Source organism: Taeniopygia guttata, chromosome 3 (genome assembly GCF_048771995.1).
Source record: "Taeniopygia guttata chromosome 3, bTaeGut7.mat, whole genome shotgun sequence".
Taxonomy (NCBI): Eukaryota; Metazoa; Chordata; class Aves; order Passeriformes; family Estrildidae; genus Taeniopygia; species Taeniopygia guttata.
In genome coordinates, this window is record NC_133027.1 from 9761656 (window position 1) to 9779228 (window position 17573).

General features: G+C 42.4%; 1 protein-coding gene across 3 annotated transcripts in view; it reads left to right on the forward strand.

Annotated features, from left to right (window-relative positions):
- Positions 1-16003, forward strand: part of HS1BP3 (HCLS1 binding protein 3) — a 52459-nt gene extending 36456 nt beyond the window's left edge. For all 3 annotated transcript variants that reach the window (XM_030269978.4, XM_041714998.2, XM_041714997.2), the window contains 3 exons: positions 4289-4440; positions 4931-5066; positions 14255-16003. In XM_030269978.4, coding sequence (XP_030125838.4) covers positions 4289-4440; positions 4931-5066; positions 14255-14483 — 517 coding nt within the window. In that variant the 3' untranslated portion in view covers positions 14484-16003. The remainder of the gene's footprint in view (positions 1-4288; positions 4441-4930; positions 5067-14254) is intronic.
- Positions 16004-17573: the final 1570 nt, after the last annotated feature.

Here is a 17573-nt window from a genome sequence, read left to right on the forward strand (position 1 = left end):
GTAATCCAAGGCTGACCTAATCTCAGAGCAGCAGCAAACTTTGCAACTGAATACTCTTGTTCCAAGTGATTTCTAATTGCAGATTTATTCCATCAATTACACATTATCTTCCTTTGGGGCATGCCAAAGCCATTTAAAAATACTGTAAATTAGCGTGATGTCCACAGGAAAAAAAACTGCTGGGTGAGGTACAGTGTCCCTGCAGCCAGCACTTGTCATGGCAGCTTCATGCTTAGGAGTGAGGCTGTGTGAGCTGATGGGCTTTGTGTTTCTGTTGGGCATCCCTGGGCCAGAGCGATTGAGAATGACCCCTTTTGTCCTCTCAGTTATTATCAGGCAGCTCTGGAAAATGAGCACTGTTGAGTGAAAAGAAAGCAGCAGATGACATTTTGTTTTCTGCACAAACTAGTGTATAGGATCTTTGTTTCTCAGACATGGTTTTCAAGGAGATGTGCAAACATTGCTGCTATTCTAGCTGTAGCTCTTTTGTTCAAGCCTGAACATAAATCTGTGGGAGCTGGGATGTCCATTTATATTAGTGAGCTCTTGCCTTGTAAAATTCCATGGATACCTAATATATAAGTATGTATATTCTGCATAAGTCTTTTTTTTTTAAATATTACTGTAGCACTCCTTTTCTGAAGCATAATTTTACTTCTGTAACAAAGAGATTGTTATATTTTCAGAATAATAACACCTGAAAGCTTTTGCCTGTGTGCTGAGATTACACATGCTCTTGGTAACAGCACTCAGTGTTTTAACCCAGCAGTGAGCATGGAGCAGGGACTCATTTCTGTAGAGAGCACTGAAGACACACTGTGATTTAAACCAGTGTCACCCAGCATTGGATCTGTAGTTCCAGTATTTCACAACCAGTTGTCACACACAGGTCTGGAAGTCTTCTGACTTTGGAGTGTCGTGGTCATCCTCATTGCTGTTTTCCACAGCTGCCCAGAAATCTCTTGTGCATTGCTGCTGTGCCAGCGGGACCTGGAGGCTGCCAGATGAGTGACCTACATTGTATCAGTGAACAGTAACAGGAGAAGTGTGCTCACAAAGTGAGTGAGGTTTGGAAGTGTCTGCATGCAGGGTTTTGTTGGCATTTTCCTGGGTGATTTGAGGATCATGTGGGAGCCAGGAGTCTCAACTGGACTTTCAAGTGTTCCAGCAGCCTGGCTAGGTGGGTTCATATTCTCTAATTTTTGATCATCCAGTTTTGGTCTGTGCCAGTTAGAAGGCCAGTCTTTATGTACAGTCACTTAGGAGGCTCCTTTTGAGTCAGAGCAGGAGACAGGAGTGTTATTTGAGTTATTCTTCCAGTGCTTTTTGTGTGGAAATCAGCAGGCTCAGTTGGATAAATAGTTTCTTCTGAACAAAGGATACATCCTCTTTAGGGCTGGTTTCATTTTTGTTAAAGTTTAAAAAGTCACTAGAGTGATGTTCCAAAAGTTCACTTGTTTCATAAATGAAGAAATAGCAATAACACAGGTCATCTTCTGCCAGCAGGATGCTGGTAGTTTCAAAATGTCAGATGCCAAGGTTGTGAGTGTGATGAATGAAGAAAGTGCTAATGAAGTGCAAGGTTTGAGTACAGTAATACTTTGGAAGACTTAATGTTCCTTCATTTCTGTCTTCTCCAAAGACTCTATATTCCTACACGTTTACTGCACCCTGGTACATCATGATCATTGAATCAGATGTCCTTGCAGCTTCTCCTCTGCATCCCTGCCAGCTTGGGGCTTCACAATCAGCTTGGCTCCAGCAGAGTCCCTGGGCCCTGCTTATGGGGAGGTAGCACCAATATACAGAGAGGGGATGGGTGGGCAGGCAGATGCATACTCAGGCCAGCTGCAGAACCTCAGACAGTCTCTGAAACTTCCCACACCCCCCTTCTCATCTACTAACCTCTGCTCAGCAGTGCAGTCTGCACTGGCACAGCTAAATACAGAACCGTGGGAATCCTGTTCCCCACTTAGGGACTGACCTCAACACTGTCGCTGTATGGATTTGCTGGAATTACTTGGCAGTCCAACAGTGGCTTCCTTAGAAGGGCAGTGAGGGGAAGCAACTTGAAGGCAGAAAAACAATTTCCTGCTGTTCCTATTGGTACCAGTCAAGCTCAGCGGGTCTGGCTCTGTGCCCTGTAGCTGCCAGTAGAGTCCCCTGGCCAAACAGAAAGTGAACCTGTGTCAGTGGCCTGGTTTGGTGGCCAGACTACACAAAAGGTTGTTACCAGGACCTTTCAGTTCCATTCTTTGTGTTTTACATGCTGTTCTGTATGATGCTCTTTATGATTCTCTTCCCTTTCTTTGGTGTTTCCCACTATTCTGGTATTGTTTACTGCAAATATGTGAGCAAACTAATAGTAAATTCCTTGCTAACTTCACTGGGGTGGAGACCTGTTGCTTGGCAGTGTACTGGCTCGTGTGTATAATTACCTGTGCCATGATGGGCTCTTATGCATCAGGAGAGCTGTTGCAACTCTAAATGGACAAGAGGTCTTGTCAAAGAATTTTGGCATTCTGTAGGTTGGCAAATCCTCATCTATAATGTCCTTCACCTCTCAAATAATACTTTGTGAGGTGTGAATTATGCAAATAAAGGTTGCTTCTTCCATAGTATATCAGATTTTATTTGTGTTTGCTAAATCTTTTTTAAATAGTTTTTTTCAGCTCTTAATGACTCAGTCCTACTCTTCTTCCAGTTTTGTTGTTGTTTGGCTTACCTTTACCTTTAATACTTAGGGTCATTTGAGTGGTAGATCCCTTACTAAGTTAATAAAGCAATTAATTTGAGTTTGTGTAGATATCCTGGGTGAAAGCTGCCTGTACATATTATAACTTTAGATTTTGACAGATTTTGGAAGAAAGGTGTTCTACAAATGATTCTGTCTGAAGCAGTTCCTTGGAGCTGCACTTTCAAAAGTAGCTCAAATTCAGAAGTTACTTGAGGCATATCCCTAATGAATATGAATGCAAAAAAAAAGGCATTAATGTTTCTTCTGCTTTAAAATTGAGGGTTTTTTCATGAATAGTAGTTGCTGACACTGCAAATTCCTTTAGAGTATCAAATAGGATATATTTCCAAATAAAGCAATATTTAGGTTGTGCATGTGGCTTGCTCTTAGGCTGCATTTGCCACAAAGTGGTGGTAGCAAGGTAATACCATCCATGAGTTCCAGTTTGTTGATAATAAACTTGTGAAAATAACTGGAAGTAACTGGACTCTGCTTTTGTGTGTAGCTGTAATTGGAAGAGGATTTTACAAGACTCTTTAATGTAGTTGGAATGTGTGTGTAATCTTTTGACCTTGTTCTTAGTTTTTGATGACTCTGGCATGTTAAGTGCTGATAATTGGGTTTGCTTTAGGCTGAAACCTGACCTGCTCTCTGCAGAGAAGATCAGATCTTCTATTGGAAGAGGCACTCGAAGGGGCTACCTTAGAAATTGCAGGGCCAGGGCTGCTGAGAGTGAAGATCTCTGAAATACGCCAATTACTTTGGAAGGGCATGTTGTCCTAGGGACTGCTTCTTTTTCAGCCTAGTTTGAATTGGCCTTTTCATCCAAAGGTTATTGTTCTCTAAATTTTCTTTTCTATGCCATCTGGTTTGCCTCATAGCTCAAGCTGACTTACTGTGAGAGCTGCCTTGTAGCTTCAGCTGGTGGAATGTGAGTCCTGGGTATGAGAGCAAGAGGCAGCTGCTTTTCACTCTGCTCTTGGAAGGGGAGTCAACTCTCTTTGTTTAAGCCATGTGCAAATGAGGGGAGTGTCTAATACCTTTATGAAAGGAGTATGCAGCAATCATAAACAGCAGCAGGAACTGGTAAGGAAATGGAGCCAAAGGGATTTTTTAAAACCTGTCCACAGACATCAGTGCAATGGACCAAGTTGCACTTTGTATTTCAAGCCATCATTTTCTGTCTGTCTCAGTGTTGATGGAACTGATCTTTCTTAATTTAGGCTTTCTGTGTGGGAGCAGTAAAACTGCTTAAATGTTTCTGAGTAGTTTGCACAGTACAGCATTGTTAGCTCTGCTTTTCCCTTTCCCCTTGGACTCCTTGACATATATCAAGAATACACAACATGGGTCCAGCTAGAGGATGCCAGACCACCTGTCCCTCCGGGTCAGTATCCCATTCCTGCCAACAATTAACAGATGCCTGTGTACCTTTGTCTAAACCTTTCCTAGCCTCCCACCATCTATTTTCAACTTACGAGACTTTGTAGCCATAAATCTTGCTTGTTAAATGAAGAGTTGCAGCTAACTGTCTTTTCTCTTATGTTTTAGAACTAAAAAAGCAAAGAAGACACCTGGTCCTCCAGCCAAGGAAGAGAGGCCCAAATTAACCATTTTTGAAGAGGAGGTGGATCCAAATGAAGAACTGTTTGGCCCAGAAAAAGATTTCTCATCAATTGGTCCCAGAAGAAAGATAAAAGAGAGTAAGTGTGTTCTATATTTGTATATACACAGATTGTTTTATCTAAAGCATGTGTATAACTGAGCCTTTAAATTACAATGATGCATAGTATACAGGCTAAATAATGTCTTGGAAATGTTAAGGCAAATCTTCAGCTGAGCAGAATCATTCAGAAAGAACAAATGAAACCTGTAGCTCTCATAGCTGTTCTCTGTAAACATTTTGAGCTGGGATATTAAGGTCTGTGGGAGCTGGCTGTCCCACAGTCATTCATGCCACACTAACAGGAGTAATGTGACCTACTTTTGAGTGCAAGGAAAAAGCAGATTTACCAAGTCCTTAGAGTGCAGAGTATCACTGCACTTTGTGAGCTGGAAATCTTTGGAAAAAAGCAATTGTCTACATGATCTGTTTTTTCAATTCACCTAGCCAGGTTTACTAGTTACTGTTAGTGCAGGCCTTGTGTTACATAGCATGATTTAAATACACCGGCTTCTGATTTCCCATTCTAGGTCTGAAGTTATTTGAAGATCCAGACCTTGGTGGGGTGGTGAGACTGGGTGACTCACTGCTGCTGCCAGCTGCCTGTGAGGACAGCAAGTATGTGCTGAGCAGGGATCCTGAGGAGGACACTGAGGAACTGCTGAGGTACTCATCTCAAATCTGTCATGTGGGATGAAGGTGGTCTGAGATGTTACTTAGATCTTGAAAGAGGTGAATTTGGGCACAAAACTTAAATACTCAGAATGCAAACTGTGAATCAATGCTTGTATTGACGAGTAAAATGTAATGTGTGTCATGGAGCTTGGACATCGAACACATTAAAAAGCAAATTAGGAAGACCCTTTGAGAAAGGTGGTGTGCAAGGAATTGTTCTGTGCCTCCAAGGGAAGAGCCTTGAAGGCCCAAGGTGTGCTGTCTTGTTCTTGTCTTCTAACATAACACTTCTGTTTTCTGCAAACGATGCACAGGGAACCTGACCTCCACTGTGAAGAGTGGGGAACAAAGCCCAGAGATAAAGAGCTGTTCAGCTTCGGGGCCCTGAAATCAGGGCTCTTGCCACAGGAGGAATGATTTTCATGCTGATGGCTCACAGGCTTCCGTGCATACTTCCAGGAGGGATCCTGTGCATACCTCCACAGCCATAAAGGACTCTTTATCACCCTGTGTTTAATTTTTAATCTGGTGGGAAGGAGGGCTGGAGCTCAGAGTTGCAGGAGGGTATAATGTATTGCTTCTCCCTTGGTAGTGTAGCACTGGAACACATCAGCACATAATGCATTTATCCCTGACATCTCTCTCCCAGGCCTGGTTCGCCTGCACTGATAATCCTCCAGAGATCAAGCAGGGAGGCAATGCTTGGAGAGACACAGGGAATCTGTGCTGCAGTAATGAGTCAAATTCATTCCTTCTGGGTCTCAAGCTGGCATCTGAATGATGAGGCCAGCCTGCTTCCAGCCTGCTAATTTGTGTCAACCAGCTCCTGTTAGCTTGTATGATTCCCACAGCAGGTGCTAAACCCAGGAGAGAGATTCTGTGTGTGGTTTCAAACCTCTCCTGAAGCAGGTAATTCTGCAGCTGTTGCTTTCTACGCATGGAAAAGTGCTGGCTATATCAGCAGTAATACCTGACTTATTTCAAACAAAGGTTAAATTGGGCTGGTGCCATCTTGCATTAGACCGGAACAGCCCACCTGATGTTTACAGAAGCTGATGGGGCAGGACATGACCTGATTTCATGCTGTGGTATACTGAGAGCAAACACACGTGTGCTTGCAATATTTTCTTGTCTGCTAGTGATCTCAGCATACAGCACTTTATCCAGAGTGTTCATATGACTACAGGAGAAGGGCCTGTTCCCATGCAGTCCTTGCATTTTTATCCACTAGAGAGAACTTCTCCATCTGTTATTTTAATGTCTTTTGGATTATGTATGTTCAGAGAAAGGTCTCTGAAGCCTGCTCTAAAATCAATAGACCATGCTTTTGGATCAGTTTGGGATCATCAACAACAGCAGCACACCCAGATGGTTATGGGAAGCCATGGGGAAAAGATGTAATTTCTTTTAAATTCCAGTAGTTTTTGTTTATTCCTGATTTGTCTCAGTGTTTCCAATAGTTGATATGTCATCAAGATCCAACTGGAAATTAATAGATGTAATGAAGCAGAAAACCGTGCAAGTGGTCCAGTGGGAAAGTTGCTATGGGAATCCAGAGGCAGCTCCTGGCTGTGCAAGAGGTATAGGCAGATAGGTCAGGATCTGTTGACCTGTTCAGGTGCATAACACCCTCTGAAATTCCCCTGGTAATCCTGGTTCATGGAGTTATCTGCGCATCGTAGAGGGCTGGTGAACTCAGTGCAAGGCAGTTGAGGGTAAAGGAGAAGTGTCCAAGAGGGGAGGAGAAGTGGCAGTAGTGTTTTAACCTAGAGCAACACTTCACCTCCCCTCTATGCAAATTAACTGCAGTCACTGAAATCCCATAGCAGAACTTTCTCCAGTGGCAGGGTACAGTGCACTTTGTTTTCTGTTCAGCTGGAAGCCTCAGCAGAACACTCAGGTCTCATAAATGTAGAGGCAGCATTTGAATCCTCTCCCACCTTCCCTTCCCACCCAGCTGGTGTTGAATGTTCTTGCAGGGCAGCACCACAGTCTCTTTTCCAGGCAGTGACCCTTTGTGGTGAGATGTTCAACACGAGCTGCACTCTGCAATCTCCCTGCAAGGGAGCTTGAGCTTATTTTGAGGCCTAAGTCTTGTCTTTGCCCCATATGTGTCGACACTCTCCTTTACCAAAAGGGACTGAAGAAATCTCTGCACAGCCCTCAGATCAGAGTAGGAGCTGTGATAACCCATTCCTTTAGCAGGCTAGAGCTGGATATGCTACTAGAATGGACACCTCTTGGTCTCTTGGACACAGTTGGTTCTATCATACCGAAAGTTTATCTGGACACATTTTGTTAAGATCTAGGACTGTCCTGAGCTATGATGCACCAGCAGGTCTGTGGTAGGTCCAGAAACATGGACATGTTCACTGCACTCCAGTGGAGTAGCTGAATAATGCAGATGTGGGAGCTCTTCACTGGTGCAGTGAACATTCACATGTACCTCAGGGTCTGCTCACATGTGTGTGGTAGATCTGAGAAGTGTCTGACTCACTCTGAATCATGGGCAAAGCTAGAAGAGAGCTGCAGAGCTGCCTGAGGCAGAGGAGGGCAGAACCTTCTTCCAGAGGGGGATGGGAAGACAATAATGCCCAGAGCAGAACACAGGAGCAACCAAATCCTTTGTGATCTTTATGGTACCTGAGTGGTTGTAGCAGCAGTAGCACCACAGCAGTGCCAGCACAGCAGTGAATCCTCAGCAGTGGCTGTAACTCATGAGGCAGAGGCTGTTAAGGAGACAAATGAGTCTGCAAAATGTGCGTGGGCTGGGCTTGTCACAACATGAGGGAGAAGAGAATCTGATAAACGTTCTCATTGCAAACTGAAGACTGTGCTCTCTGTGGATACTTGCTCATATGAAATGAGAATTACTGTTTTAAACTGAATCACCAACTTGACATTAACAAGTGCTGAGCTTTGAGAAGAACCAATTGCATTCTAAGTGCAGTAGGAGATTTCATGGGCTTTATCCCATAGGACTTTACAAAGCAGATCCCTGAAGAGGCCAAAGTTTGCTCTCCTGAAATCCAGGGTTTGCTGAGCACCCACTTCACTCCATGAGAGATTGAAACTTCACCATTTCATGGTAACTGCAGCCCAGCTGCCCTTCAGCTTTTTATTCCCCACCAGCCCCACCTCATTGGTAAGAATGAGGTCCGGCCTAGCACCTCTTCTTGTTGGCTCCTTTGCTACTTGGAGAAGTAAATCCTCCTCAAGGCATTCAGGGAACCCCCTGGATTGTTTAAGCCCTGCTGGCTGTTGTTCCAACAGATAAGGGGGTGGTTGAAGTCCTCCATGAGGACCAAGGTTTGTGAGCATGAAGCTGCTCCTGTCTGTAGAGTACCTTACCCACTCACTCTTCCTGGTCAGGTGGCCTGTAGCAGACCCCCACTATAATGCCACCTGTCCCTTCCTTCCCTTTAATCCTGACCCCTGAAGTACTGGATGCTCCTCATCTGAGGCTCATGGCTGAGCTCTGTGCACTCCAGCTGGTCATTGGCATAGAGGGTGACAGTCCCTCCTCATGTCCCCTGCCTGTCTTTCCTGAAGGGGCTGTATCCTTCCATTCCAACACTCCAGTCCCAGGACCCATCCCACCATGTCTCCAAGATGCCAGTGAGCTCACAGCCCTGCAGGCATGCACTCTTCTGCCTCATTAATCTCAATCATGCCTGCCTGGTGTGATGGATCAGGTTTTTGTGGAAAACCAATGCTGGAATTGATCCTGTCAATGTTGCAGCAGCTCTGTGTGCCCACAGAATTATATAAATTATCACACTTTCTAGCCTGAAATAATTATCACAGCTGTCTGAGCAGCCTTTTAGGAGAGATTTAATTAGCTTCACCTTTGATAATGATTAGGTAGCTGAGATGGAAGGAAGCAGCTGTGAGCACATTCGTCTTTTTCCAATGCTGAAAAAAAGTGTCAGCAGCAGTATCCCAGTTCTACTGCCCTGTCATGGCAGATCTGATGTGTTCCTTCTTAGGATTGCACTGATAACCCTTTCAGGAGCATTATACTTTTTAAGGCTGAGGCTGTTTGTGAAACTGCACCTCAGACCATTCAGTCCATCGAGCTTCTTGAGCAGGTTCATCAGCTTCAGGTTTGCCAAGGAACTGTTGCCACCCTTGAAGCAGAAAACATTTGTGTGTTCTTCTTTCAGCAGGCATTAGCAGATGCTGAATTCAGAGAGTAACACACCTTCAACCTGTCCAGGAGTCATGTGGAGCAGCATTTCCAGCACCAATGCTCACTCAATACTCTCACTGTCCTGAGAGTATGAGAACACCACTATAGCTGGAAAAGAAGCTTTGAGAAATTCCAGAGGGTTTATATGTAGATCGTTGGGGAGAGGATTATTTGGGCAATGTACAGGTGGAAGAGAAGGTTGCAATAACTGAGTCAGAACTTTCCTGACCACTCCAGGGCAGTTTCTTGCTTGCCATGACAGAACTGTGGGGGAAGGTTCTTTATTTGGCTGCAGTAGGTTACAGAAAAACAGATTCTTCTGTGATGGTTTTCAATAATGTATTTATTTCATTCCTGTGATGTATCAGGATGCTACTTACGAGCATTATAAAAGCTATAAAGAAAACTTGCCAACAAAACAAATAGTTTCTTGGTACCAGAAACATTAATCCTTGCCCCACCCCTAGGAACATGTATGGGTTGAATCCCACCAGATTTCAACCATCTCACCCCGGGTTGTTTGCATTTTTGACAGACATTGTCAGCTCAAGGGACAAAAGCTGCCTTCTCTCTCCTGTCCCAGCTGTGCCTTTGGCTGGTGATTGTGAACTTTCTAGAGAGGCAGGAGAGAGAGGTTTAAACTTTTTCAGACTGGAAAAATTTACTTTTCTCATGTCCAAGGTGAGTGATTTGACCAGCAGGCTGATTTCCTCAGAGGGCTTCTTGTGGGACTTGCCTGCACTAATGAGCTTTTCTCTGGCACTTGGCCAGGCAGCACCACCAGGCTGCCTGCATCCTTGCTGCTGGACTCTGCAGCTGCAGGACAAATGTGCAGCTGCCCCCAGGGAATGGTCACTGTCCCACTCCAGCTTCGAGTTGTGCCAGAGAGTTTTTTGGAGGAGGCTGAATTTCTCTCAGACCAAAGCCATACCAGTGGTTCTTGAAGCATTTAAACAATACAGATTGTCACATTCCAGTGCCCAGACATATTTCCTGGCCCTGGTTAAAATACCATTGTGAATTTACCTGTAATGGATTGCAGGGGAAAGCTGAAGCAGGAGGAGAGATCTTCACAGCCCCCAGTGCTTGGCATTCCTGGGATTAACTCCGGCCTGTATCTTTCCCTGGGCCTTGCTGGACATCACACTGTCCCTCCTGATCATAGCATATGTGATGGGCAACAGATACTTTGAAGTCTCCTGCCTATTTTTGGGCACAAGTCTTTTCCCAAGTTGTAGATGTGATGTTACAGCACTCCCCAAGGCTTCACCAAGGTATCTCTCATACTTGGAATGAACACCAGACAAAATAAAGAACATAAGACAGCAAAAGATGAAAGTCTGTTCTGCAAGAACTGCAGTTAGTTACACAACTGAGCTTCAAGCATGAGCCTTTGGATTCTTAGCAAATTATGGGGGTCTTTGTCTCTTGCTTTCATTACAGATTCTCCTCATTAAAGCATTCCCTGCAAGCAGAGATCACTGTCCCCATCATGTTGTACGTGCAGATAGTCATTCCTGTTCCAAAAATCTGTCCAGAGAGAAGGGACAAAGTCCAGAGAAATGGCATCTAAAATGTTGATGTTCTTGTGGCAGCTGCATCTGTCTCCAAGTCAGAACTCATTTACTGTCTGGAAGTCCACATGCCAGCAGTCATGAAGGGCTTTGTGACAGCCGTTCTTTAGTGAGGGCTTTGATTGCTTTCTTTTGGAATTCTGAGAGAATTTCCACCAATAGAGTCTGTGAATCAGCACAACAATATGGCAAGAATTTTAAACAATGTGGTGCTGCTTTTCTTAAACAGAAATAGAAGGAGACTAATTAAAGAATGATTAATTGCATGGATTCTGTGCCTGATTGTCTATAAAAAGATGGGGTGGGAAGGTTCTTCCTTTAATCTTGTTTCAGAATAATTGCTTGATTTTTTTCTTCCTCCTCCTGGCCTGGAGTTAAATATGGTGGTAGTTATGCACTGTAACAATTCATTTGCTTTCAAGAAATAGAAGTCCTTGTTTCTATCTCTGCCTGAGGCATTTTGCATTTTACCTCTTTAGTTTTGCAAAGACAGTTGTGTCTCACATGATCAAACAGCAGTGGATCAAACGGCTTGCCTAGCACTGCAGCGCTGAAAAGCAGGTTTTGAGACAAAGACCACATATTATCTGCTGTGTTCTCTCTAAGAGACTTCTGTCTAACCAAGGTCTTGAAAAAAATCAGGACAGAAAAAGGAAATTACATCATCAGCTTCCAGACTTTCTTCTGCAGAATCTTTGGCTTAAAAGCAGAACACCGAACCCCCACCCTAAAGACCCCCACAACCTACTGGACTGGATCTTTTGAGGCTATTTTTTTGGGTGTGCTGAGTGGTTTTGTTGCTGTGATTAGCACAGGAACTGGAGTAGAGAATTCAGAAAGTTGTAACATACCAGGTTAGTGAGCTGGATTTACTGCTGCCCTTTCTGGGTAGTGCAACTAGTTCAAAATCCTGCTTCCTCCATATGCTCTCTATGTATTATGCATTGTTCCTCTGATTATTATGTTTTCTGTTATTTAAGACCAAAACTTTATGACAGACACTGATTCATTCACTGTTTGTTTATGCCAAGAGGGAGGCTTCAGAAATACCAGCTGTAACAAGTTTTGTTTATTACACAGCAAAGAGAACAAGAACATGTCTTGGCAATGTGATCACAGGTGTGATACCTCTTGGATATCAGAGTTTGCAACAAACAGAAAGGCCTGGGCTTCAATGAAATTAATTTCTTTGTAGATGAGTAATTCAGAAATACATTGAGTGTGTTTTGTAAGTCAAGTAGGATATGTCACCCATAAAGAATCATGGAAAATAAAAGACATCAGAAATCTTATCTAAATAAAAGAGAATATAATCTCCAGAGTTACTTAGAGGATGAGATTTGAGGTGCTGCCTGCTGGAATACCACAGTTAGAGTTCAAGGTGCAGAACTCTGGGGCAGTGAATGGCTCTGTCCATGGCTCTGACTTTCACCTGTTCAGGTGTTTCCTGGTTTTAGATATTAATGTTCTTGCTATTGATGTTACAAGAACAGCCTTGGTTAAAAGTGATTGTTTTTAGTTTCCCTTTGGAGTCACAAGAAGATCTGTCTGACTTTAGGAATGGTTTTACCTTAAAGAGTTCCGACTGTCTTTACACCAGAAAATTTGGGCTGATCCTTATTGACTTCATGGCCGGTTCGTGGTGGGTGTAGTTTGTCTCAGCCTGGGCAGTAGTGTTGTAAGTTCCTCTCAGGTTTTAATGAGGGTGAACACAAAACAGAAACCATTGAAATCATGCAGTTTTATCTTAGTAATAGTGGGATCCTTAGCTTGTGGGGGGATGTAGCTCTTGAAATATCTATGGTTTTAATATTCTGGGAATGGAGGAATAAAGTGTCTCAGAGACGTTGGTTCTTTGATCATGTTCCTGGTCATCCTGGACAGTTGCCTCATCAGTTGCTTCCCAAATTATGGAAAAGTTGAGCTTTGCTTTTAACTGTCTGCAGAAAGCCCATCAGCTGTACTGTCATGTGGTAGAGGCATTTACAGTACCTCTCCTGAGGCAACTGTGAACAAAGAGAGAAAGGGAGGAATCACTGTCCCATTTAGGAAACAGAAATTATCTTCACCTTCCTTAAATGGCCAAGGAATATTTTGCCCCCCAGCTCTCCCTAAAACTGTCAAATTACCTAAGCACAGGGAAGGAAGAACTGTTCTTTCCTGTGCTAGATTTATAAGATAATTATGAGGTCAGTATTTTACTTCAGAAAAAAATATCCCAGGGGTTTCAGAGGTGTCTGGGTAACTTGCAAAGATGCCTCATTGCCAGGCAATGAGGAGGTTATAAACTGGATATTAGGAAAAGGTTTTTTACCCAGAGAGTGGCTGGGCACTGGAACATCTCCCCAGGGCAGTGGTCACAGCACCAGCCTGACAGAACTCAAGGAGCATGTGGACAAGGCTCTCATTCACATGGAGTGACCCTTGGGATGTCCTGTGCAGGTCCAGCAGCTGGACTTGATGATCCTGATGGATCCCTTCCAGCTCAGGATATTCAGTGATCCCATGAGTCTTAACTACAAAAGGCAAATGAGAGAAAGAAGCAAAAAAATACATGACTTGAAATTATTTATTCATGTTCCAGAGACTGCCTACCTATGGGTAATGGAGAAGAAGAAACAAAAAAAGCATCTCCCTTAGACTCTAGTACCATATCCTGTTCCAGTGGGTGGAGCTGCTGAAGAGAATCCTTTTTCCTTACTCCGTATTTTGACTTTCCAAAGGAACACAGTTCTTGGAGTCACAAGATAATCTATGATAAGGGCTCTCTTAAAATCTTTTAACAGCTCGTATGGGAACAGAGTTGGGCACGAACAGCCTGCTGCATGTCTGATACGGTCAAACAATGCAGGCAGAAAATACCATGAACTGTTTGAGGTGTTCTGGGTAATTTCAGTAGGAATCAGAAGTAAATTATCATCAAAAAGAGTTGTTGTATGTGATCACAAATTGCAAAACTTCTTCAGTGTCCCAAAACCAAATATGAACATGGAATTTTTAAATCCATAAGTGTTTACAGTTTCATGGGGATGCTCAATCTCAGTTTTGGGTGATGGAGATGAAGAGAAAACAGAGTTGAATGTGGATAATTTTAATTTCTAATGAAAATTTATGTCACAAATCAAAAACATTTTTTCCCAAACTAAAATAAAGTTTGGTGTTTTAGTAATTGCAAATTACCTTTAATTTAGACATTTGAAAACATGCTGTGAAGTTAACTTGTGTAAGTTAACTTGTATGAACCAAAAGACCACATTATAAAAAAGATGGTTCTTATGGAAACTTCTATGGAGAGAGAAATTTATCAGACTAGATCCTTTCTTGCAGAAGGTTTTGTTTTGATCATTTTCTTACAAAACAAACAGCAGTTCAGAAATTCCCAGGATGTTACTGATGTTTTCTTTTCATTCCAGAGTTGAAGATGACTTTGAGAAACTCTTAGAGGTTACCTCCAAAGCAAAACCTAAGGTCCCACCAAAACCACCTCTGCCTCAGAAGCCAGCAGCACCCTCCATGAGCACTAATTTACCTTCAGTGGCAGAGCAAAAGGAAAACAGGATTCAGATGATGAATGAAGTGGACATTCTCCAATATATCCAGGAAAATGAATCTATCAACAACCAGGATACCAGTCTTTTTTGAACATACGTATTTTTAAAATGTGATGATGGCTTCTTGGCCCCACCTCCCAGTGAGCTCCAGTGACAGCAGCAAGAGCTGACCAAATGTTTCTGCTGTCACAGTTCTTGTTTGTGTACCAGGATGCAGAGAGCAGCAAGTTTGAGTAGCAGAACCTCCCTGTGAGGTTTTCAAAACAGTGCAGCTGTGATCTAATGTTGCCTTAGATTTTCAGGGTTTTTAAGGGAAAGTGAACAAGGATGTAGCACTACAGATTGTCTACTGCTATTTTAGTATCAACTGTACACAGTTTTGGCCAGGTGATTGAAAATGTTGAGGATGTTGTACACATGGCAACTGTGAATAATGTCCAGCAAATGGTCTGAGGCATGATAGGATGCTCTTCTGTCATTTTTAGATGGTATTTTTCAGCTCAGTGGAAAGGCCATTTTCCTTTAATCCAGTGTGTTTTGTAGCAGCCTTTTCCTCCCTGACTGCTATTTCAGTAATGTTTAACAGGAACTGCTAAATATAATTAACAGTTCCTTCTGTCTTTCCGTGGAACACTGAAATCCCAGCTAGCCCTGACAATCTGCTGCCTTAATTGCTGCACAAATGCCAACTTGAATGAGAACTTTAGGCCTGCAAAGACCACGCTGTGCATCTCTGATTCCTGGGAAGAATAGCAGATGACTGAGGGTGCCTAAGAACACTCTCCAGACATAGATGGAGGTTGCAGTGCCTAGGAGGTTTGGATGCTGTAGGACTCCTGTGAACTCCAGATTCACAAGGGCTAATTTTTTCCAGCCAAGTCTTCCTGGATTTCCACTATTCTTAGTGAAGAGAGAGAGGGGTTTCTCCAGGAGGTCATTCAGTGCAGGTGTGTGAATGGAGGAAATCTGAATTGCTCTCTGGAGTCACTCTTTCTCTCCTATTCCTTTAGTTCTCCCAGATTTTTTAAGAACCAGCCATGGTGATTAATTTCACTAAGCTAAAATGAGTTTGTGTAATAAGATGGTGGTCTGTTCTTTACCATGTGATAGATAAAACAAGAGAAGACAAATTTGGCATTATCTAGAGGAAAAAAAATAGGAAAAAAATATACTAGTGAAATTTTAATATGCAGGAGAATAAAAACATTGTAGAATAGATATCCAAGGCTTTCCCTCTTCTTGTAAAACTCAGGCACTCTGGTTGAAGATCTCAAATCTACACCTAATGTGGGTTGATACCTGCTGTCATGCAGAGTTTCCTGAACTCATTCCATTTGTGGTCTAGCTAGAGATGAAGCTCCCCAGAGGGAAAATTTTAATATATTTAAGCCATATCATCATCCTAATATCTACCTTCTGATATAGAACAAAACAAATAGAAAGCATTATATATATTTTAATAATAAAATTATTTCTATTAGCATTTCCTTTTTAAGCCAGTGGGAAATATTATAAAGGTATTTTGCTTTGATGAGACAGATAAAATATAACCATTGGTTTTCCTCTGTGTATGGTATGTTTTACTATAATAAAACATTTGGCTAACCTGCAGGTGTTACTGTTGTTGCTGTTGTTCTCTAGGTTGTACAGTAGCAGCAAGGAATCGATTCCATTTAGCTCAGGTGTGGTATGTGGTGTTAAAGTGTAAATAACTATGAAACCAAAAATACAGCTGTGCTCATAGTTCCTTTGAGAGCAGCTAAAGGCAGAAGCAAAGGTACTACCTGGTCCTGTCTGTATCCTCCGTGTCCTGGTGCAATTAGGAATAAAAAAGGTGAATAAAAGCAGTGAGGAGAAAATAAATGCTTTATCCAAGAACAGGCAGGGAATAGCAGGTAGGAAAAATTAAATCAAGGCAGTCTTCCTGTTGCACTCCCTGCTGTCATGAACAGCCACTGTATTTAACTGAGGGCTCAGGGAGCATCATCTCCATTTTACTCAGCACTGTTTGGGAGCACTGCATTTCTGTATTTTTGGACCACAGCCCACCCATCACATAGCCTGAACACTGCTAAAACTTCCAAACTGCAGGCCACGGATTTAATGATCAGTGCAGTGAGAGCAGTTCTTCACCCTCCCTAAATGGCCAAGGAATATTTTGCCCCCCAGTTCTCCCTAATACTGTCAAATTACCTAAGCACAGGGAAGGAAGAACTGTTGTTTCCTGTGCTAGATTTATAAGATAATTATGAGGTCAGTATTTTACTTCAGAAAAAAATAAGTCTAGTATTCCTGTCAAGAAACTAATATAAAAGGATCCTTCATAAACCCTGGTGTTATGCTTTTGTTTTACAATGCAAATATCCAGCTGCAGTCATATTTTTGGGCATTAAGAGGTAAGTTACAGTCATTGAATACATTATATATAATGAATCATTATTATACAAGAGAACAATGTCAGACAAAGGTAGCCCAGAAAAATTGAACATGCTATTAGAAATTACATAGGGAAACTATACAACATACTTTTCATCCTGCCAGAAGAGAACTTTAATTTTTTACTTTCTTTAATATTTTACTTCTAGTAGCAGCTATTTGATTAGCCTGATCTTGACAACTCTTGAAATTCAATTATGGACTCTAATGTAGTTCTTGGCTGACAGTCATCACCTTCCAACATCAGTAACGGAGTTCATCAGAAGATTTGACAAGGAAGAGTTATATTTAAATCCTTAAAAAAGATGGGGAGGTTAGTTAGAACTCAGATACCTCTATTGCCTTATAAGCAGCTTCTTGCTTTGTATAACATTCTGCTTGCTCTGTAGTACAGCACTAATTGACAACTAACACTGTATACTTCATTATTTGGGTCACAGTTAAACAAATTAATTATTCCCCAAGCTGAGTATTTCACAGATGAGTTGTGGGTCATCTTCTCAGGTCTGTTCAGTTGCTGAATTTTTAGGAGAGCTAATTCCCATGTAGCCTAGTTCTGTCAGTGAGGCTGAGTTGTAAAACAATATAAAATTGAAACCAGTATTTCTGCTATTTTTTGCCCAGATGTTAGTTTCTGCAAAGGAGCAGAGCTGGCTACAGCAGAATACACAAGTCAACCTCTGATTTAAGGTCATGAAAATCTAGCATGCTCATGGGCATTACCTGCTGTAAATGAGCAATCCCT